The sequence below is a fragment of the Heteronotia binoei genome, chromosome 6 (assembly GCF_032191835.1).
Source record: "Heteronotia binoei isolate CCM8104 ecotype False Entrance Well chromosome 6, APGP_CSIRO_Hbin_v1, whole genome shotgun sequence".
NCBI classification, from domain to species: domain Eukaryota; kingdom Metazoa; phylum Chordata; class Lepidosauria; order Squamata; family Gekkonidae; genus Heteronotia; species Heteronotia binoei.
This window is the reverse complement of record NC_083228.1, coordinates 81,917,900-81,941,102: the sequence shown is the minus strand read 5'-3', so window position 1 is coordinate 81,941,102 and position 23,203 is coordinate 81,917,900. Positions and strand designations below refer to the sequence as shown.

The 23,203-nt window shown below is 41.7% G+C and overlaps 1 protein-coding gene across 1 annotated transcript in view; it reads left to right on the top strand.

The window, feature by feature from the left end:
• The first annotated feature begins 480 nt into the window (after positions 1-480).
• Positions 481-23,203, top strand: part of MYO7B (myosin VIIB) — a 93,086-nt gene continuing 70,363 nt past the window's right edge. The window contains exons 1-12 of the mRNA XM_060242684.1: positions 481-642; positions 1,580-1,764; positions 4,499-4,620; positions 6,689-6,831; positions 6,923-7,036; positions 8,976-9,129; positions 9,807-9,883; positions 11,358-11,477; positions 14,882-15,024; positions 15,888-16,098; positions 17,026-17,161; positions 17,454-17,620. Coding sequence (XP_060098667.1) covers positions 481-642; positions 1,580-1,764; positions 4,499-4,620; positions 6,689-6,831; positions 6,923-7,036; positions 8,976-9,129; positions 9,807-9,883; positions 11,358-11,477; positions 14,882-15,024; positions 15,888-16,098; positions 17,026-17,161; positions 17,454-17,620 — 1,734 coding nt within the window. The remainder of the gene's footprint in view (positions 643-1,579; positions 1,765-4,498; positions 4,621-6,688; positions 6,832-6,922; positions 7,037-8,975; positions 9,130-9,806; positions 9,884-11,357; positions 11,478-14,881; positions 15,025-15,887; positions 16,099-17,025; positions 17,162-17,453; positions 17,621-23,203) is intronic.

Below are 23,203 nucleotides of genomic sequence, written 5' to 3'. Positions count from 1 at the left end.
CTGGGCATGGAGCAGGTGTCACTGAGGTTGTGGGTAAGGTGAATTTCCTGCATTGTTCAGGGGGTTGGACTAGATGACCCTAGAGTCCCTTCCAACTCTACGATTTTGTGATGTAGTAGATCAGTCAAAACTCCATTATTGGAATGCCCAATAATGAGTAGAGCTTCTTGTGAGACAGTGGCACTGTTGGAACTTTTAGTGCCATCTTTAGGTTTGTTTGTTTTTTACTGTGTTGCTGATTTTAATCTGGTTTTTATTGATGCATTTATGATGTATTTATGTATAATGTTGTACATGACCCTGAGCCCTGTCCTTTGGGGAGGGCAGTTCTAAATCAAATCTAATAAATAAATAAATACATGCACACCTAAAAACACTGTGATCTATGGCTCTACATCTAATGTTGTTTAATAATGTGTTTTCCTACTGAATGGACTGAGGTAGTATATAAAAATCCAAGGTGATTTGTTAAAAGCAGTTATGTTTAAGGAACACTGGATCACTCCTCGGAACATCAGTGCCGTGCGGCCAATGCATCCCACCTCTGTCCAAGGAGTTGAAGACATGATATGCCTCGGAGACCTCAATGAAGCTGGCATGGTGCGCAATCTCCTTTTTCGCTATAAGGAGCATAAAATCTATGTAAGGAGGTTACATTTTATTGTTAAAATGCTTATGTTTTGTCTAATCATAAGGTCTCCTGGATTGACAGAGCTTTTCCCCAGGTTATAATGGAAAATATAATTTTGCTTTCCCCTTTGTTGCAGTTAATTCCACAAAGCAACATAGAGGGAACACAATACAGCTTAACCATTATTGTAAATATTTTAATACACTTTCTCTAAAAATGTTCGACACACTTTGAGCCTCTACATGCTTTTCTTCAGGAAACTGCAAAACTATATATTTTTATATTCTACAATGAAGTAAAATTCAATCACACATTTTTCATTTTTATGAAATACACCACATTCTATAAAATATTAGCTTCCATTCCTTATCTTCATGCATCTCCAATAATTTAAAACTATAACCATTTCATCCATGTGTACAGCATTAGACTTCTTTTTATTTTTACAATCTATGCTCATAATTATTTTGTTCAGTTTCTCTATATTTTAAGTCATTTTAAATGATTGAAAAATTATATACTTTTGAAGAAATAAGCATTTTTTCAAGTTGGTATACCTAAAAGTTAATTGAATACATTTTCAAAAAAATATATATGTCAAAAAAGTTTTCCTCTTGTCATATTTACTCAAAGAATTAAGTGAACAACTTTAGTCCATTAAATTCAATGGGATTTTTATAATATTTAATGAGCTGCACCTCAGTTGTTTTGTATTCATTCTGGAGATGACATAATTCTCGAATTAAATGTGAACCTGGTGTCCTTATTACATGAAAGTAATTAAGCAAACAGTGTTGTACTTCATGTGAATATGTTCAGTACTAACTCCTGTTCATTCATTACTGCTTCTTAAGGCAGAGTCATATACAGTTCCTCTTATAGTTTCAGCTGTTTGTTTTCCTTCTGTTCTTTGTTAGAATTCATGCCAACCGTGTCTTCACATTTTAGACCTATACAGGCTCTATCTTAGTAGCAGTGAATCCATACCAAGAGTTACCATTGTATACTATGGAACAAATCAGACTCTACTGTAATAAAAGGATTGGGGAATTGCCTCCTCATGTCTTTGCCATCGCTGACAACTGTTATTTCAACATGAAGAGAAATAAGAGAGATCAGTGCTGTGTCATCAGGTAATGGGCAAGGAGTAGCAGAGGAAGCCTGATGCTGTGCTGAAGAGAAAATATTTAAATAGTTTGGGAAAGATGACTAAAGACTGACTTAAATAAAACTGAGATCAAGAACTGTTTCTTGTGACACCTTCTGCTACAACCATTCCCGTCATCAGTAAATTATAGACTAACAGGTTGTTTGTGTATAAAGTATTAGACATGGCAGATTGACTTAAAATAAAAATATGTCCTAGCCCCAAAGGACTAAGAGTCTAAATTGATCAAAGTTAAACAAAGAAAGAGGACCTCTGATAGAGAAAAAGGTATGAAAGTGGAGGTATACTCTAGTGAATTTACAACAGGGATTAATTGGTTAATTTTAACAAAAAAATTAATTTTGAAATAGTGTACATTGCCTTGATGTGCAACCATAAAAGAGAATTTGAGCTATGCAATCTAAAATGGCTCTGAGTAGCTGCCACTTACTCTTTGAAAACATACATGTTGTGTTATCAACTGCATGCAGGCCCATAGCTACAAGGGGGCCTGTTGGGGCATAGTCCCCTGACTTCTGGGTGAGGCCCCCTGACTTTGAGCCCCCCATCAGCTCCTTCCCACTGCCCTCCCTTCCCTGTCACCCAAATCCTGCTTGAGGTGGGCAGCAGAAGCCTCTGGCTGCCAGTTAAAGGGCCCACCGATCAGCTGATTGTCAGGCCCTTTAAATGGCGTGGAAGGCCGGGACTGCTTCTGCTGCGGGCCGGCCGATCCCTCGCACTATTTGAGTGGTGGGAAAGGAGGGCACTGTCTCCGAGCCAGAAGGCAAGGAGCAGCAGCAGCGTCCCCCAGAAGAGTCACCCAAGGCCCATACTTCACCCAGGCATGGCCATCAGGCGCGGGGAGGCAAGGGACATCCAGTCACATGGCTGCCCAGGCTGGAGTCACATCTGCGGCCACTATGGACTGTGCCGCCACCTAAAGGGATACCTCTGTTCTTACTGCTGGCCAGCCAGTGCCAGGTAGCTGAAGCCAGCTCCACCGGGGTGGGGTGGGGCAAATCACAGGGGGAGCAGTTTCTTTGTCTGCTGCCAGGCTGGATGCAGTCACCTTCCCCAGTGGACTTGACATGGACTTTTGGGGGAAAGTAAAGGTGCCAAGATTGAAAGGCTGGTGTTTGTTGGATCCCTTCCCCCTGCGCACCACCAGGCCCCTCCTCCTCCCCGCTGGCAGAAGGCAGGCTCCGGCTTTTGCATCCCTCTGCCAGAAAACCAGACAGACTTTCTTGCTTTTTTTCCCCACCCAGGCAGCTGTCCTCTGCTCCCTGGACTGAGTAGAACACAAGAAGAGGGGGCTTTGCAACCCCCAAGGGGTCAAGCTCACCTCCCCCTCCCCACCTGGGTGACTCTCCAGTCCCCGAGGACTTCTCCTAGTCCTCCTGGCTGGGTGGCTGGCACTTCGGAGCTTTCCTTCCAACCACCCGCCACCCTACTTCCTGGGAGCACCCCCCTCACTTCCACCTCGCAGGCTGGCCCAGGCTCTGCCCCCAGCCCGCCCCCTCCAACCTCCCCCCTCAGCGCATGTGAGCAGGGGTTGCAGGGCTGGGCGGGACGCACTTCAGCCCCAACCCCAGACACACTCACACGCACTCTTTCTCTCAAGGTGGGATTTACGGATCCCCTGGAATGACAGTTTATCTCCAAACTACAGCAACTTGTTTGATGTCTTTTTAAAAAAATGCCATTTAGCTGCTAAAATTGTCAGTCTTCAACTTTTTTATGCTCTTATGCCAGTTAAAGGGCCTGAGGATCAACTGATCAACAGGCCCTTTAACTGGCCAGCCAGGGGCTGCTTCTGCCATCCACCCTGCAGGATTTGGATGATGGGGAAGGGAGGGCAACAGCGACAAGAGTCTTTTCTCTCCTTGCCACTCTCCTCCCCACTGCCCTCCCTTCCCTGTCACTCAACTCACAGGGGGAGGTTGGGGGCTGGTTCTGCTGCCAGCCCCACACACTGTTTGAGTGGCGCTCTTGTCGTTGCTGCCCTCCCTTTCCCAAACTGCACGTGGGGTGGGCAGCAGAAGCAGCCGCCGGTTGATGCAAAGGGAGTGGGAGAGAAGTCTATGGGGTGGGGCTGCTGAGTGCCCCCCCGAAAAATTTAGAGGCCCCCCAACCTTCCATATTCTGGCTATGGCCCTGACTGCATATAAGACTGAGAAGGCTTCATTCCACACCTCCACCCAGTAATCCCCACTTTAGAGTATGTGTCACTTTATATAACTGAGAAGATTTGATAACTAACAGTTTTTTGGGAGAAAGGGGTGAATTTAACCCATTGTTTAGAAACCATTTAGCAAAATTGTTTGTCAACTTACTTAAAGCTTGGCTTGTCAGTTTCTGATACTGGGCAATCGTGGGAAGCAGGGCTTTTTGTAGGAAAAGCTCAGCAGGAACTTATTTGAATATCAGGCCACGCCCCCTGACATCACCATTGTTTCACACGACTTTTTGTAGAAAAAGTTCAGCAGGAACTCATTTGCATATTAGGCCACACTCCTGATGCTAAGCCAGCCGGAACTGCATTCCTGCTTAAAAAAAAAAAAAAACCCTGATAGGAAGTATGATTCTAGAAAGTGAAATTGATTTCCTCAAACATTTAATCAAATTTTTTCAGAAGCAAGGAAAATAGAAATCACTTCTTATTCTGATTGGTCAAAAGAGCCAATTGTTGGTTTGTTTTCAGATTTTTAATTTTCTTACAGTGGAGAATCTGGAGCTGGGAAGACTGAAAGCACAAAGCTGATATTGCAGTTTTTGGCTTCTGTCAGTGGTCAACATTCTTGGATTGAGCAGCAGATTCTAGAGGCCAATCCCATTCTAGAAGGTAGGTATCTAGTGGCAATGCTCAAAAATGCAGTTTTTCTTTTCCTTCCCTTGTTTTTCTTTTTGGAGGTGGCTATGAGTGGCTTAGCTTCTGTTGGAAGGAAGGAAGGAAGGAAGGAAGGAAGGAAGGAAGGAAGGAAGGAAGGAAGGAAGGAAGGAAGGAAGGAAGGAAGGAAGGAAAGCAAATAGATGGGGAGGGAGGGGGAGGTAGAGGTGGAAAGATAACAACTTAAAATGCATTCTCCAAACTGCTGGCTGGCTTGTCTTGGAGAATTGATTTAAGAGAGAAATGCCTTCTCCAAGCTGGTCGATAGCATGGTGGGGGCTTCAAGAGCCACACAATATGAGTGGAAGAGCCACTTGTGGCTTTTGAACCACAGTTTGGCTACTCCTATATTTAACTGTTGTGATCCCCTATGTGAGTCTATCTAGAACACTTTTATCCTGCCCTTCCTCAAAGAAAATCAGAGCAGCATACATGGAGCCTGTAAATTTTTTAAAGGGTTTTACCAGATGAACCCATCCAATGCGTGCACATTAGCACTTCCAGAGGGTCAGTTCTGTTAGTCTGTTGTAGCAAAATACAGCTGAAGTCTAGTGGCACCATCAGGCTAACTTTTAGCTTACTTCATTTCACTTTTGTTTGTCTGCATTCCAGCTTTGGATTTTTCAATGAGTAATAGCATCAAATCTGTAGAGCACTTATTCAAAATAGCAGCCCATTTATTCCTGAAATCTACATCTTCTGCAAACATAGCTGGAGGTTTGTGCACCCTGAGGCCTCTTGGAATTCTATTATTTCTACAGTACTCAGAAAGGAAAAGAGCATGTAGTTGCAATCTGCTTATTTTCTTCTGGGCATTAAAAAACTGCCCCCAATCTGTGGTGAACTCTATTTAGCATCTCCAATGTCTGGCATATTGTGCCATAACTCTCCAAAATGGAATAGAATACAATCCGAGAGAGGTCACTATAATGGATAACACAACAAAAAATGCAAGCTAGTGACCAATATGTAAGTATGATATATTTTTTCACTGGAAGAGGGTTGGTGGTGTCTGAATGTCCTTCTGATATTTTTGTATAATATTTTCTTTTGTTAGTGGTCCCAGGTCTGATGAAGACTGTAAAGAAGCAAGTACTTAATCAATTGGCTTGCCACCACACTACTTTGGGACTTGAATATACATGTTTTGGACATTTGGACTGATTTCTATATATTTCTTAGTAAATGGGTCACTAGCTTGCAATTTTTGTTGTATTACCCATTATAGTGACCTCTCTCGAATTGTATTCTATTCTACTCTGCTTCTCTGGCAATACAACAGTAAACAGGCTCCTTGGCCAAATTCAAAGCCCCACAGTAAGTCCTCTATAAGCAGGGTCTAAGACAACTGGAAGCTTCTGCCAAGCCTTGACAAAGAGACCAATCCAAAAGGTCTTTTCTTAAGATTTATTGGAATGCAAGTTCCTTTAATCCAGTTACCCTGATAGTCTCACCAGCCATCAATACAAATTAAAAATGCAGTACAGCAGGTATGTTGATTATGTCAGCCCTTAGGCAAAACAACATTCCAGTCCTGAACATTTAAAATCCAAGCCTTCTCAATCAGAGTAAGTTCCAAGGTAAGCCTCAGCATTTCCTTCAGCAAAAACCTCAGCTCAGCATAATAGAAACTTCCCATATTTTAGGGGGGAACCATAAACCTTAATCAGTTACACCTGATCTTAAACAGCTCACAGATAGCCTGCTAGCTTCAGGGACTCCAACTGAAGGCCAGGCTGCTGTAAACACTTAACCCAGGGTCTAAAGTTGCCAACTACAAATCAAGATAAGTGACCCCAGTCACTATAGCACATATATAGACACATACATGCACATAAAAATGTAAAAATACCTCCCCCCCCCCAAAAAAAAAAGATGCCGGCTGTCCCAGCTTGGTTTAATGCAAAGTGAAAAAAAAATGCCTCCTGTTTGTAAAGGAAACTGCAAAGTAATTTCAATGATCCTGCTTATAAAAAACTCTACATGGTCAGGCTGTTTCAGAATACTATCTCATTCTCTATAGCTTTTGGAAATGCCAAGACAATTAGAAATGACAATTCAAGCCGCTTTGGAAAATATCTTGAAATTCACTTCACTCAAAATGGGGTGATTGAAGGAGCCAGGATAGAACAATTCCTTCTTGAGAAGTCACGGGTTTGTCGCCAGGTAAAGGCATATTTTTAGTGTACATATTAACAGTGTTCTTGATTTAAATGTGCCAGCAGTTATGTTTGTGAGATCTTTTTTACTGTTCTAGGCTCCAGAGGAAAGGAACTATCATATCTTCTATTGCATGTTAATGGGGATGAATCCAGAACAGAAAAAGAAGCTGAATCTGGGCACAGCTTCTGAGTACACCTATCTCACTATGGTAAGTAGTTGCAACCAGTTTATTCATTGAGCTGTATCCAGTGAACCTCTGCTTGCAGAGTGGGTCTTTCCCCTCCAGTGCAACCTGCTGTGCCCCTGAAAGAGCTACACCTGGGATTCAGAGGTTCCTTGGGAACAATGGTGGGTCTGATTTGAGATTTGCAGTGGGAAGAGGAATCAACAAATACTGCTTATAAAGAGTTGAAAGCAAGGCGGTCAGGCTACAGTTCCATGCATTTTTATATAATTTGTAGTTTGAACTTCATGCACCTTCTCTTTTGACTTAGTGTCTACCCATGATGCTGTTATGAGAAACAAACACCTGAATATTGATTTTGCCATTGGCATTCACCTGTTTTGTTCATTTATATGTTGTCTCTCCATATGCTTGGCTATTAGTAATCACTAATGGAACAATTCAATGAGAACATAAACTAATCCTTAAAATTGTACTACCTAAAATCATTCATCACAGTAAAAGCAGAAAGGTCAGTGGTAAAACTAGGTGGAATAACAGATGGAGATGTCTTTTTTCAGGGAGAAAATCCTTTTGCAAACTGGAGGAAAGCATTAAAACGTGTGGTTTATTTACACTTAATGGATGTGTAAAATCCACTTGCCTATTGAGTCTGTTTCACAGCACCCATTAATGTTTGAGGATGTTGGTATAATAAGAGAGAACTCATCACTCTTCTGCTAGCTGTGGAATTTTGCCTAGTTTCATAGAACCAATAATAAAATGTGTGTCTTCCCCCTCCTGCCACATGACTTTTAGTAGTATTACTTTTTAAATTTTCTAAAAATAGCTAACATTTTTGTCTGTGATTTTGTTTTTTATTAATTTAAATTGCATTTGTATGTACTATAGTTTATAATAGGGGTATGTATTTGGCTAAATTGGAGCAAAAAAAAATCTGAAAAATACCTTATTGGTATTTTCCATATATTCTTTCAGCTGAACATAGATTTGGCTATTTTCCAGCTATCCGTAATGGCCAAGCCCCAAAGATGCCAAATATTTTTGGGACTGCCAAATAGTCAGAGTTAAAAAGGGCATTTAAGGGGATTGCAGTCTCTTTAAATGCCTTCTGGGTGAACTTGTCACTTGGAGATGTTTAAAGGGACTATGAGCCCTTTAAATGCCTTTGGAGTTCACTTGTGGAGTCTTGCTGCTTGGAGAAAGCATTTTAAGGGACAGTGATCCCTGTAAACATTTTTTCTTCATTAAGAACAATGGAAGATGGGGCACCTTCTTTGGAAGCCCATAGAATTGGATCCCTGTCCAATCTTTTTGAAACGTGGGGTTTTCTGAGGGGAGGCATCAGCAGCTATGCTACAAATCTGGTGCCTCTACCTCTAAAAACAGCCCCCCACCAAAGCTCTAGATATCCCCAGATTCATTCTATAACTGACTATAATGATCCCCATAGGGTATAAAGAAGCTTTTAAAAATGTGGAAATCTCAAATATTTACCAAATCTGAATAACATACCAATATTGGGATATGGGAATATTGGGAAATGCCAGTATTTTTCAGGTTCAATATACCAGAACCTGAAAAATACTGGTGTGTGTGTGCACACCCCTAGTTTATATGGTAATATATATGGTATTTATATGTTCAATTGCATGATTTATATAGATGACATATAATCCTAATTTAGTGACACACAAATAGCGTTAAAATACATACATTTCATGGGGATTTTTTTATATATGAGAAAAGAAAAAATGATACAAAAATAAAGAGGTACAGGTTCCATTCAAATGAAGGAAAAGTAAAATTAAAATAGGGATTTTTAGGTCAAAACAGCATGGATGTGAAATGGGAAATCCTCCCTAATGGTTTTCTAGGTTGTTAAAGCAACAGAGACCCTTGTACTGAACTTGCTGTTTGGGGACTGGTTTGGGGATTGCTTTGCATTTGTATTGCCTTGCAGGGTGACTGTACTTCCTGTGAAGGCCGTAATGATGCCAAGGAATATGCTCATATCTGCTCTGCTATGAAGATCCTCATGTTCTCTGGTTCTGAGCACTGGGAAATAAGCAAACTGCTGGCAGCTGTTTTGCACCTGGGGAATATAGAGTTTGAAGGTGAGCTAGAGTCCAAAAAAAAAGAAAGATAAAATTATGGGTTTGGGGGGGCTATGAAGCTACATCCTGAGCAGAAAACAATTTTCTGGAAAAGGTAAATGAAGCAGAAATATGGCTCCAGTAGTAGATAAAAGGTATTCATCTAGAGACCTACTTATATTCCTCATTATATGCATCATTTCCCTAAGTGCATTTTTATATATAATGGGATAAAAAGACATTTTGTTACAGAATCTAGTAGTTCAAAGCTGTTTGTGTCACAGAGGTATTAAAATAGGGTTACATAGCCATATATGGGGGAGAGCACTGAATAAAATTGTAGCCATTTATAGGAATCAGCATTTTTGGAATAATGATGAGGAGCTGTAGTCTGGGGAAGAGATAAATAAGCATCTTATTAATGATGCCATTCACCACTGTTGTTATGTCACTTCTACTGCTTCTTAAAGTGTGTATTCTGTCTCTTTACATTTGGTTGGAGTACCATGCTAAGAGTCCTCTATTTTCAACCAGAAATATTGTGTTATTTTAAAGCAGGGCCACAGTGATGTTTTATAAAAATGATACATTGTCATTCTCATATTTGTTCTTGCTTTACAGTTGCTATAGTGTAAGGAAAATCATACTATTTTTCAAATGTTACATATATTTACTAAGGCTTACTCTTTCTTTTGTAGCTGCTGTGTATGATAATTTGGACTGTTCTGCTGTGCTTGATTCTGCACACTTTTCCATTGCAACCAAATTATTTGAGGTATTGGCTTTATCCTGCTTGTTACCGGTTTTCTGGCTGTGCAAGAGTTTAGATAAATAAGTGTATAGTTTAGATAAATAAGTGTAAAATTATGTACACTGGTTAGGTTTGCCAATCCCCAGGTCCCAGCAGGGGATCCCCCAGTTTTGCAGACTCTTTCCCGCCCCCAGTCAGCTGGCCAGCGGGGGGGGGGGAGTCCTGCCCCCACAGCCAGCACCTGCCTTTCCACTTTAGAACTAGAGGAACTTTGGAAAGGCTTGTGTTCTGTATGATGTGTCTGTGCCTTTAAATAGAACCCAGCCAGGTTGAATGGGGGTTGGGTGAGCTGGCAGAGTAAGATGGCTGCTTCCAGTTAGCTGTGAAGCTGTAGCAGTCCAGAGACCCTCCGTTTGTTTCACAATCCTCTTAGAAGTCGTTTGCATAGTAAAGGAGGAACTAGAACCTTTGCTTTCCCTGTGTTAGTCTGATAGAACTTGGAACTTCAGCAACTCATGAGTAAATTGCCCCAGTGAGACCACACAAGTGTGGGATTGTAGACTGTTTATTTTGGTTGCTCTCTCTTTCTCTTTGTGTGTGTGTGTGAGAGAGAGAGTTTGTGTACAGGGATATGGGCTGCTTGGGTATGAGGAAATGAAGGCTGTATTCAGGGGAACTGCACTGCTGTATTTTTATGTATTTATTTTGGGAATAGGAAAGTCTCCTGGCTCCACCCCCAAAGTCCCCAGATATTTTCTGAGTTAGACTTGGCAAAAAATCCTAATTTACATGGTGTCGATTCTAACTTAGGGTGCCAGAAAAGAAATGTAGGGGTCATCATGAATACCCTGATGAAAATGTTCTCACTATGTGTTGGGGGGTGGGGGAAGCAAATTCTGATCTAGAGATTATTAGGAAAGAGATCAAAAGCAAAATGGCCCATATCTTAATGCTGTTTTATAAATCTATGATATGGACTCATTTAGAATACTTCTTTCTCTCCCATAATACTAGAATTCATAGGCATTGATATAGAATAATCACTCATCTAAAGCATAATTAATTTGTGGCATTCTCTGCTACAGGAGGTAGTGAGGGCTACTAATTTAGTGTACTTTAGGGGATTAGACAGACTCATGGAAGAGAGCCGTGATGGTTAAATGGAAGCTTCATGTTCACAGACAGTAACATTCTGAATACCAGTGCTGGGAGACACAATAGTCATCCATGACCTGTCTATGAACCTTCTTGGAGCATGTGGTTGGCCTCTGGGGGGAAATAGGATGTTGGACTATGAAAAAACTTTAATGCAAAAATGTCTAGTAGTTTTGATAGGTGGTTTGTTGTGTTATCATTGACAAAGATCATTCTCATGATGATAGTTTTGTTTTGTTGCCTTCTCTTGTCTCTTAATATCTGTTCTTCTGAATCAGATAGCACTCCTTCCCCCCATGCATCACTTGTGTTAAGTGACCCAATTTAATATTAATTTCTTTAGGTGGCTTCTAGGGAACTCCACAATAGTCTTACAAATCATTCCATCATCATTCGAGGGGAAAGTGTTTCCATGCCCTTAAATGTTGCCCAAGCTGCTGATGTGAGAGATGCCTTTGTGAAGGTAAAGGAACTCAACTACTCTCTCTGTGTGTGTTTTTCAGTTATGGTCACTAAGAGTTGTGAATGCTTTTTAAGCCTAATAAATGTATTAATTATAACAATCTTAGCACCAGTAATAGTTGTTTAAAGATATAAACATGCAAACAATGTCCTATTTGCTTCTTTGTTCGATCTGATAAAAAAGTCTTAAGTAATTTATTTACAGGGATGTAAGATCAAGAAGAATACATTTCTTAGTTCTTTCTATCCATGACTCAGGCCTTCATAGTTCATGTCACTTTTTAAATACCGTGTCTGGACCCTGCCCTGTGGTCCTGGATTTACCCACACCCATCCAGTGCCCCCTAGACAACTCCTTGTCAAGCGGTGGAGGTCCTCCCCCAAGTTTAGAAGCCCTAGACCAATGTTTCTCATTTGCAGGGTCGTGACCTGGTACCGGGCCACAGAAGCCTCACTACCGGGTCACAAGAAAAGCCAAAGCTAGCCCCACCTCCAGCAAAGCATGACCTCTGCTCTGATAGCCTTGAAGACTGACACAGGCTGCAAAGCCTGCGCTCCATTGGCTTCCTTCCTACCCCCGTCTCTGTTGTGCAGAAAAAAGCTAGCCTTGAAGTCTGACACAGACTGCAAAGCCTGAGCTCTGTTGGCTTCCTTCCTTCCCTCATCTCTGTGTTGTGCTGAGAGGAGCTGGGCTGCCTCTCCTTCCTTCTCCCCCCCTCCCAGTGTTTAAGAGAAAAGCTGGAGTCCACTGGCACTTTAGACCCATGAAGCGTTCTTCAAGGTATGAACTTTCATGTGACTTGCAGTATGCTCTTTTGGGGAGATTTCCCTGGGAGGCCTGGGCAGCAAAGAAGGGTGTGTGTGTTTTTTTCAGCAGGGAGGGGCGGGGAGTGGGCATTCCAGTAGCTATTTATTTTTACCAAACAACCCCTGGGCAGAATTGTTGCTGGCTGGGGTCATCTGATGGTGAGAAAGGCTTTTTTTCCTCCTCCCCCCCCCTCTTTCTCTGCAAGTGATGCTCTGTCTGTATTCTTGGTGGTGGGAGGGGGGGAAGCAACAGTGGGAGGGCTTCTAGTGCCCTGGCCCCGCTGGTGGACATTCTGGTGCTTTTTGGGCATTGTATGAGAGAATTTTGGACTGGATAGTCCACTGGCCTGATCCAACATAGCTCCTCTTATGTTCTTTCTTTCCATGTCTTCTTTTTCTCTCCTTCCATTTCATTCTTTCCCTTTCTTTCTTTCCTTCTATTTTTACTGGATGAAGCTTCTGTTCATCATACTGTTTTTGCAGACATAGGAGCTCTGCCAATGAAAAGTTGGCACACCCAGTTGTAGCCAGCTGGCCTTTCTATGAGATTTCTGTGTGAGTGAGTGAGTATGAAAGGTGTGGGGCAGAAAGATATTGGAGATTACTGCAGTATATATCAACAGCACTGGAAGTGATGGTACTATGAATTTGGCACCATTTTACTGGTCCTGCTTTTAAACTCTTCCTGTAGATATTAAAAAGGATGAAAGAAGTTCACTGGCTAAATATCTGCAAAAAAGGTTGCTTTTAAAGGCATGGGAAACACAGCCAGTAAAAAGCTGCAGGCCCCTCATAAATATCCTTTTGGGGATAACTACAGAAAAGCTTGTATGAACTTCATATAACTGGAAATTAATTCATTAATTGCAGTACAATTCTCTGCTACCTTTCACAGCAATTTCCCAGTGTTTCAACCAAAGAAAAGTATGAAAAATAGCTGTCAAAAGATTTTCTTGAAACCAAGCAAGCTTGGTTATAGCTTGAGTCAAGGTTCCAGTAGTAGCAGCTGAAGGAAGAGCCTACTAAATGTTTCAGCATATTTTGAGGTAGAGCAGCTGCCAGGGCCCAGTGTGGGTGATACACAGTGCTTTCATTCCTGATGGCAATGGCAACAGCACTCCCAACTGCATACACTGGCCAGTGCTGTTGAGGAAGGGGTGTGTAGGTGGTGCAGGTGATTGAACATGGGCATTAGGAGTGCTTACAAGCTGGAGAAGAACACACAAACAGATAGGTGCGTGCAGGTGTGGGAGTGGAAAGAGAGGACCGTCCACTTTCCACCCCCATTTTGGCTCAGCATGAGTTTCAGAGAGATTTTTCTGAAAATGAAATTACTTCAGAAGAAGAGGCAGGTTTGGGGGAGTGCTCTGAAAGCGACATCACAGGAAAAGGTGGAGTTTTGGTTCAGTGTGCCCCGAAAGTGACATCATTTGGCCCTTGACACTACAGGAAATTATATAATTCCTGTCTTCTGGCTCCACCCCCAAAGTCTCTTGGCCCCACCCCCAAATTTTAGTGGACCACGAAGGAGAAGTGTAAAAATAGCTGGGCCACAGGAAAGAAAGGTTTGGGAAACCCTGCCCTAGACCACTGGGCCTGCAGGATTCTACTACAACATCCCAAAGGATTCCACAGCAATAGCATGGCCCCTGGAGTAAGCCCAAGGCCATTGGCAGGAATGGACCTTGCCCCAGGCCCGATGGCCATGATTGCTTCACCTGATGAGTGTTTCCACTGTGAGGTGGGAGGGGGCTGGAGGCCCCTTTAAGAGGGAGGTAGAGTTTTTCCTTGCAAAGACAGCCCTCCTTTGTGATGAGTTGGGGTGGGGTTGTGAGCCTGGTTGAATCCCAGGCTGCGTCCATAAAAGACCAGCAAGTGGGAGATAGGTGGCTGTGTATCTCTGAGGTTTAAGAGGCAGTAGCTTAAGAGAAGGACAGGAGAAGGCTTTGTGGGTAGATCAGCCCAACCCTTATGCTATCCCCATACTGAGGCACCATTTGTTCAGCAGAGGCCAAAACTTGGAAGCCCAGGCAAGGCCCAATGAACAACCCCCTCCCCAGTATATCAGACATTCATATATTGATAGTGGAATGATTAGTTTTCTAAAGAGCTTTTGAACCCTTCTCCAGGGGATTTATAGATACCTCTTCTTGTGGATAGTGAATAAGATCAATGCTGCAATCTACAAGCCACCCTCACAAGACAACAAGAAAATCTGCAGGTCCATTGGACTTTAAGAGGGAGGTAGAGTTTTTCCTTGCAAAGACAGCCCTCCTTTGTGATGAGTTGGGGTGGGGTTGTGAGCCTGGTTGAATCCCAGGCTGCGTCCATAAAAGACCAGCAAGTGGGAGATAGGTGGCTGTGTATCTCTGAGGTTTAAGAGGCAGTAGCTTAAGAGAAGGACAGGAGAAGGCTTTGTGGGTAGATCAGCCCAACCCTTATGCTATCCCCATACTGAGGCACCATTTGTTCAGCAGAGGCCAAAACTTGGAAGCCCAGGCAAGGCCCAATGAACAACCCCCTCCCCAGTATATCAGACATTCATATATTGATAGTGGAATGATTAGTTTTCTAAAGAGCTTTTGAACCCTTCTCCAGGGGATTTATGGATACCTCTTCTTGTGGATAGTGAATAAGATCAATGCTGCAATCTACAAGCCACCCTCACAAGACAACAAGAAAATCTGCAGGTCCATTGGACTACTAGACATTTTTGGCTTTGAAAATTTTAATACCAACAGGTATGGTCACTCCTAGTTAATTTTTCTGGGGAATGTTAACTGCATCCTTCTAAGTGGCAGGAGATTTTAGCCACTACTATTGTTAGGAATTATTCAGGGAATAAATCTCTACACTGAGGATGATACATGTTGATTTATACTGATTAATCATCATACTGAAATATAAATTTGAATTGGGCAAGTTCCTGGAATCATTAGTGGTTCTTTAAAATCTGTAAAGGAATAAATTAATCCACAACTGCCAAGACTACCTTGACTCTAGCAATTGCTAGTTTTTGAGCATTGACTTGATCTTACATTGTCACTTTGAGGCTGTGATCACACACACCAAATAATGCTCTTTCAATCCACTTTCAATGCACTTTCCAACTGGATTTTGCCATTTCACACAGTAAAATCCAGTTGGAAAGTGCATTGAAAGTGGATTGAAAGGGCAATACTTAGTATAAATGATCACAGCCTTAGTTTACACAGTGGTCATTGTCACAAATTATACCATTTTGAAAAGCTGAGTACAAACTGGCACTATCTAGACTTTAATGAGAACATTAATGATCCTGTATAACACTAACATAACAGCGATGTTTGTGGTTGATGGTTGCCTACAGGTTTTTTTTTCTGTTAAAACAATTTTATTTGGTAACATATGGTAACAAATTATATTTCTTGCATTAATAACTTCTTTTATCTATCCCATTTATTACTTTCTACCCACTCCTCCCCCCGTTACTTGATCCCCGCCGGTGTTATTTACTTAAAATACTAATATTTAAAGGTACCCTTAACTAATAAAAACAAAAATTAATATTCTTCTTTTTTCTAAAACTTAATCATTATCAAAAATTGTCCAATGTTCCCTACAGTTTTGAACAGCTGTGTATCAACTTTGCCAATGAGCATCTCCAGCAGTTCTTTGTACAACATGTCTTCAAGTTGGAGCAGGAAGAATATTTGGCTGAGCACATATCCTGGAACCACATTGATTTCACTGATAACTATACAGCCTTAGAAGTGATTGCACTCAAACCCATGAATATTCTGTCACTCATTGATGAGGAAAGCAGGTTCCCTAAGGTGAGCATCATCTTTTTTTTTCTGGGCTCCCACAGGGATTTTTGTGGGTCCTTTGAATCTACAAATCCACTGCCATCTGGAGGCAGACGTGGAAAATAGGTCCAGGAGGGACAAAATTAAATGTTTACTCAATGAGTAATTAAACTATGAAATTCACTAGCAGTGGAGGTAGTGATGGCTAAAAGTATAAGTATCTTTAAAAGGGGATTAGACAGATTAATGGAGGAGAGGTCCATCAGTGGCTACTAGCCATGGTGACTGAAGGGAGCCTCCATTTATAGAGGCAGCAAATCTCCAGTACCAGTGCTGGGAGGCAGCAGCAGGGGAGGGCCTTGACCTCTGTGCTCTATTTGTTTGGTCCTTTAGAACAACTGGTTGGCCATTTTGTGAAACAGTATGCTGGACGATGGACCACTGGTCTGATTCAGCAGGCTGTTCTTATATTTTTCTAAGAAACCCTTGCATGAGCAGAAGCAGTTCTGCTTGTATAAGTAGAGGAATGCCCTGATCTTTATAGCCTAGGCCTTAGAAGCTAAGCAGGGCTGGCACTGAATAGTATTTGGATGAGAGACCATCAAGGAAGTCCAGGATCACAAAGCAGAAACAGGCAATGGCAAACCACCTCCGAATGTCTCTCACTTTGAAAACCCTATGGAATTGTCATAAATTGGCTTTGATTTTACACTACCAAAGGAGAAGTATCCACAAATTTCTGCAAATTTGCTGCTTAAGTTTTTACAAATTTCCTGCTCAAGTGACAGTCACATGCTGTATCCCATACGTTCATAAGTACACATTACAAAATCCATATGTCCCCCACATTTGTCCCAGTCTTCTCAACCAGTCTCCCAGATTCTGTGCCTGGAACTTCCTAGAGCACATGAGAAAGAGTAAATTTATTTCATTGCATGTTGTGTCTGTTTCCAGGGCACTGACACTACCATGTTAAACAAAATTAACTCTCATCATGGCAGAAGCAAAATCTATATTGCACCTAAAAATGTCCACGACACAGTCTTTGGAATCAGTCACTTTGCTGGTATTGTTTATTATCAGTCTAAAGGTAAGGTGGTAAGAGCTGCTTGTCATCCTTCAATTCAAAGATTGTTCCTTTCCAAGGGTTGTTATGTACCCTGCTGATTACTAGTAATGTACTTGTAATATATTACAAACAGCTGTTCCATTACTTAACTAAAGCTCTATTCTGTAGATTATCAATTTACATGAAGTAGAAAAGGAAGTTATTGGTGTGAAGAGAATATGTGACATTATGAACTGAGAGGACATGAGCTGAGCATTAAACTGGAGTCAGTATCTGGTGGAAAATATTAACTTCTCTTGTTTTTTATTCATAGGATTTCTTGAAAAAAATCGTGACATGCTTAGTTCTGATGTAATGCAATTGGTTCATTCATCCAGAAACAAATTCCTCAGGCAAATCTTCCAGGTAGATGCAGCAGCGAATGTTGCTTCCTTTGGGCGTGGCAGCATCAGGCACCTTGGAGTTGATCCCACCTTCAAGGTCAGTCTTTTTATGCTTGTTTGAAAAGTAATTGATCCCTTTCCAGTCTCATACGGATTCTAGCTATAATTTGTCTCCTGCATCTTAAATCACTATAGTTCAGATGCTATATACATTTTTAATAATAATAATTCCCAAGCAGGTTATGTTCACTACTTTGCCTTGTTGCTGGAGGTGGTGGTGGCATCTGTTAGTGATTGCAGTGTTACCTCATAACAGTGATACCTGAAAGAATATATCTTTGGGGTCATTATTAAGACAGAAAAAGCACTATTCATTCAAATATACGAGTTGGCCTACCTTGGCACACTACTCTGGGTTGCCAAATTCAATGACATCGCTCTGCTTATAAATATACAAAGGGGAAATAAATAGCTTATCTGACAATTGCCATCACACTTAGCCCATGTGGGAGTATATGCTGGACCTCTAAGATGTTATAGTTGAGAGGTAAGTGTGATTCTTGACTACTACTGTCAAACATTGGCTGAGGAGGAAGGGTCCAGACAGTGCAGATGCTACAACCCTGGCAAATCAGAACAGAGGGTATATAAACCTTGAGCCAATTTGGTATATTAAATATAGTTCGGGGTTGGATCAGAGAGATCTGGCTTCAAATCCTATGGGGTGATCCTAAAGCAGTCATCATCTCTTAGCCTAATGTCACAGGATGGCTGCGGGATCACCTCCAACTGTGCCAGGTAGAACACCCTGTAGCATTGCAATGAAACTGGTATTGTAGGGACATTACCCTAGTGTTACACTGGTGTGATGTTTAGGACTGGGATTTGACATAAAATGATGCTGTTCTGTGAATACAACATAATCTGTTTTTTTTCCCAGATTAAAAAAAAATCCCCATTAGTACCATATATGCATTAGTTTTGATTCAGCACCAGTAAGAGCAATGTTCTGTACTTTTGCGCAGCTCATGAAGAATTAACTTGCTGCATTTCCTTTTATCTGTTTGCTCATTTCACTCTTTGTTCTTTCACAATCCTATCCTCTGCTATCCTTTTGCCATCAGTCATTGTCCCGCTGTGGTATTGTGCAATCCAGAACATTACCTCCTGCTTTTGGGCAGGTAAGTGGTCTAGGGAAGTACTACCACAACAGACCATGGGATCACCTCTAAAGACCTTCTGCAATGGCTTTTATACAGTTTTCACCAACTGGCTCTAACTATTTCTGTAACATCTGTCATTTTGTGTGGCTCCTATTTATTTCAGTGTCCATATTCCAGCTTCTGTTGGGTTGTACTAACTGTTGAAAAACTTCTAACCATTTATATCTTGCCAAGGAGCAACCTTAAGATTGTTCATGTCCCTTTAACACACAAAGTGGCGGGGGTGGGGAAATACCACCAAAAATATAGAAAAGAAAATGGTGAACCCAACAACAATAAATTGAGAATATGAGAACGTGTATTATATATTTGGTGAAATGTAACAGTATTAATCTGATATTCCAAAAATATTACATACTTTTAAAGTAAACTGCAGAGAAAATGTGGGGATACAATACAAAAAGGCTGAACAAAAGCAAAGGACATATATTTATGGGGGTAAGCATTCCACAAGTGCAAAAAACTGTGCAGCTGCTGCTGAACTCTGATGGTCTTGGGAACAGAACACAATTTGAGACCAGTGGCACCTTTAAGAATCTGAAGTGTGTGTGCACACAAAAGCTTATACCTTGAATAAAACTTTGTTGGTCCTCAAGGTGCCACTGGACTCGAACTTTGTTCTTCTGCTTCAGACCAATACAGCTACCGCACCTGTTTCTGTCTCAGGAACAAATAATTAGTTGTAATATTTTGCTAAGTTTTTTGCTAATAATAGATTGTAAATACACTCTGATCTTGATGCCAGTTGTAACACAGATCTGTCAGAAGAAATGTCTATGCATTGTCTGGTCTGTTTATAGACCATTTTGACCCCATTATCATGATGGACATTGTCAGGATCCTGGTATCTATGAAGGCCACTACTTGTGCCCTGGATTTTTGCCCATCCTAGTTGCTGAAGTCCATAAGGAGCACATCAATGAGCTCTTGGTGTCTGTCATAAATCAATCACTAACTCACGTCTCCTCAGCCACTCAAATAAGCAATTATTCATCTACTAATTTTTAAAAGTCCCTACAGAAAAGTGGTGTGGCCAATTACTGCTTAGTTTGTAATCTGCCCTTTCTCGGCAAAGAGATTGAGACAGCAATAGCAGACTGGGGTGAAATGAGCACTGAGGTGCTCTGGCCGCAGGCCCTGTTTCACCCTGCTTTCCAGAGTTTTCCAAACTCTTGGAGAGGCTTTTATTTCTTTCTTGGGTGCCACCAAACTCTTCAAACTTTCCAAACTTTCCAAACTCTTGGAGAGGCTTTTATTTCTTTCTTCTAGCCTGCCACCACCACCTAACCATTGTAAGGGATTACCCACTGGAAGGGCCAGGGCTGCCAGCTTCCCTTCCAAGTTCTGTGTCTCCCATTGCCCAGCACCTCCTGCTTTTGGCAGGTAAGTGGCCTAGAGAGGAACCAGCTCAACAGACTGTTTACTTCCTTGTGCACCCCTGGAGGAATAGCCGCTTGCCAACTACTGGCCTTCTCTTTTTAAAATAGCATTTCCAAAATGGTGGAGGTCTATGTGGTACAGGGAATTATTACCAGCATCAAAAGTTATAAAGTATTTATTAAAAAGAAAATGTTCACAAGCCTACTTTTAGCATGGCACCAGATTGAGCAAGGGATTAAAAGAAATGAATGAAAAGCAAATCTTCTGTTCCTCTCTCTATACATGCCTTATCAGTTGTTAAAATATAGGATAAAACAGACTCCTTTATCATAGAAAGTTACAAATCTCTACAGAGTTATCATTGCCTTACAGCTCCAGCTCTTCAGGCAAGCATATGATTAAATGGGTGCCTCATTTAAGAGTTCTGTTTGCTCTCATGGGCCCAGCACAAAGGAGAGAACTTCCTCCTTGCTCCCCTGAGGTTTATAGAATCATAGAGTTGAAAGGGACCTCCAGGGCCATCTAGTCCAACCCCCTGTACAATGCAGGAAACTCACAAATACCTCCCCCTAAATCCACAGGATTTTTGTTGCTGTCAGATGACCATCTAGCCTCTGTTTAAAAACCTCCAAGGAAGGAGAGCCCACCACCTCCCAAGGAAGCTTGTTCCACTGAGGAACCACTCTAACTGTCAGGAAGTTCTTCTTAATGTTGAGCCAGAAACTGTTTTGATTTAATTTCCACCCATTGGTTCTGATCCTACCTTCTGGGGCCACAGAAAACAATTCCACACCATCCTCTATATGACAGCCCTTCAAGTACTTGAAGATGGTGATCATATCACCTCTCAGCCACCGCCTCTCCAGGCTAAACATGCCAAGCTCCTTCAACCTTTCTTCCTAGGACTTGGTCTCCAGACCCCTCACCATTTTCATCGCCCTCCTCGGGACCCGTTCCAGCTTGTCTATATCCTTCTTAAAATGTGGTGCCCAAAACTGAACACAATTCTTCAGGTAAGGTCTTACCAGAGCAAAATAAAGCGATACCATCACTTCATGTGATCTGGACACTGTACTTCTGTTGATGCAGCCCAAAATTGCATTTGCCTTTTGAGCCACCACATCACACTGTTGACTCCTGTTCAGTGTATGATCCACTAAGACCCCTAGATCCATTTCACACATACTATTGCTAAGATAAGTCTCCCCCATCCTATAGCCATGCATTGGATTTTTCCTACCTAAATGCTTAAATTTACATTTATCCCTGTTAAAATTCATTTTATTGGTTTTAGCCCAGTTTTCCAGCCTGTCAAGGTCGTCCTGTATCCTGTTTCTGTCTTCTGCTGTATTTGCAACCTCTCCCAATTTAGTATCATTGGCAGATTTAATAAGCATTCCTTCTATTCCTTCATCCAAATCATTTACAAACATGTTGAACAAAACAGGTCCCAGGATAGATCCTTGAAGCACTCTACTTGTCACTCCTCTCCAAGAGGATGAGGAACCATTCACAAGCACTCTTTGAGTGCGATCTGTCAACCAGTTACAGATCCACCTAATGGTAACAGGATCCAAACCACATTTTACCAACTTGTCAAAAAGAACAGTATGTGGAACCTTATCAGAAGCCTTATTGAAATCAAGATAAATGATGTCTACAGCATTCCCCCGATCCAGCAAGGTAGTCACTTTCTCAAAAAAAGAGATTGGGTTAGTCTGACATGACTTGTTCTTGAGTAACCCATGCTAGCTCTTAGTAATCACAGCCACCCTTTCTAAATGTTCCAGGACTGACTGTTTGATGATTTGTTCTAAAACATTTCCCGGTATAGATGTCAAGCTGATGGGTCAGTATTTACCTAGATCCTCCTTTTTCCCCTTCTTGAAGATGGGGACAACATTTGCCAGCCTCCAATCTTCCGGCACCTCTCCTGTTCTCCAAGAATTCTCAAAAATAATAGCCAGAGGTTCAGAAATTATACCCACAAGCTCTTTTAGACACTGCCTCTGCTCCCTCACTAGCCATGCTGCTGCAATCCATTTCAAAATTCTCTTTATCGACTTCTCTGTAAATTCCACCACCAACTGCCCCTTGACACTACTCATGAGGAACTACCCACCTTCATACAGAACCCCCAGGCCAAGAGCCCTCGGGCAAGGATGAGCCTTGCAGATTAAAGACTCAAGCTCCCAAACCTCCAAAGAAAAATGTATTTCTTCATGTAGACCAACTCCAGACCTTCTTGTATAACTCCTCTGCTCTGGACCCTTTTCTGTTTGTCTTCAGGTTAGGCTATTGGACAGAGACAACTTTAGCTGATGACTTCCATCTGAACATAGACAAAGGCCATGCCTGTTTGTTGCTCCTACTGAGTTTAACTGCAGCCTTTAATACAGTGGGCTGCACCATCTTTTTGAGACATTTGGAGACAGAAGTAGGTTTCAAAGGATGAGCTATGGACTGATTCAAATCATTCTTCACATATCAGACTCAAAGGCTTGCCATTGGAGACCAGTTGCTATCAGTGTAAGACCTGTCCTGTGGAGTTCCACAGGGTGGAGCCTCTGGCTATTATTTTTGAGAATTCTTGGAGAACAGGAGAGGTACTGGAATTTATTCAATCTCTCTGTAAAGCCCATAGGACAAATCATTCATAGTTTTACACTTGGCTGTCAACAATATTCTTATAACACCCAGTTCTATATCTGCTTGTCCAAATCTCTTGGTGATTTAGTAGAGGTCCTGAGTTGCTGCCTGTTCACTAGAATTAAATAGCCAAGCTGTGATATTCTGCATCAACAGGAGTCTCCAAGTTTCTGTTGATGGGAGTAGATCCAAGAAAGAGATCTTGGGGTTGTAGTAGATAACTAACTGAAAATGTCGAGACAGTGTGCAACTGCAATAAAAAAGGCCAACACGCTAGGAATTATTAAGGGCATTGAAAACAAATCAGCCAGTATCATAATGCCCCTGTATAAATTGATGGTGCAGCCTCATTTGGAGTACTGTGTACAGTTCTGGTCACTGCACCTCATAAAAGATAATATAGCTTTGGAAAAAGTCCAGGAAAGGGC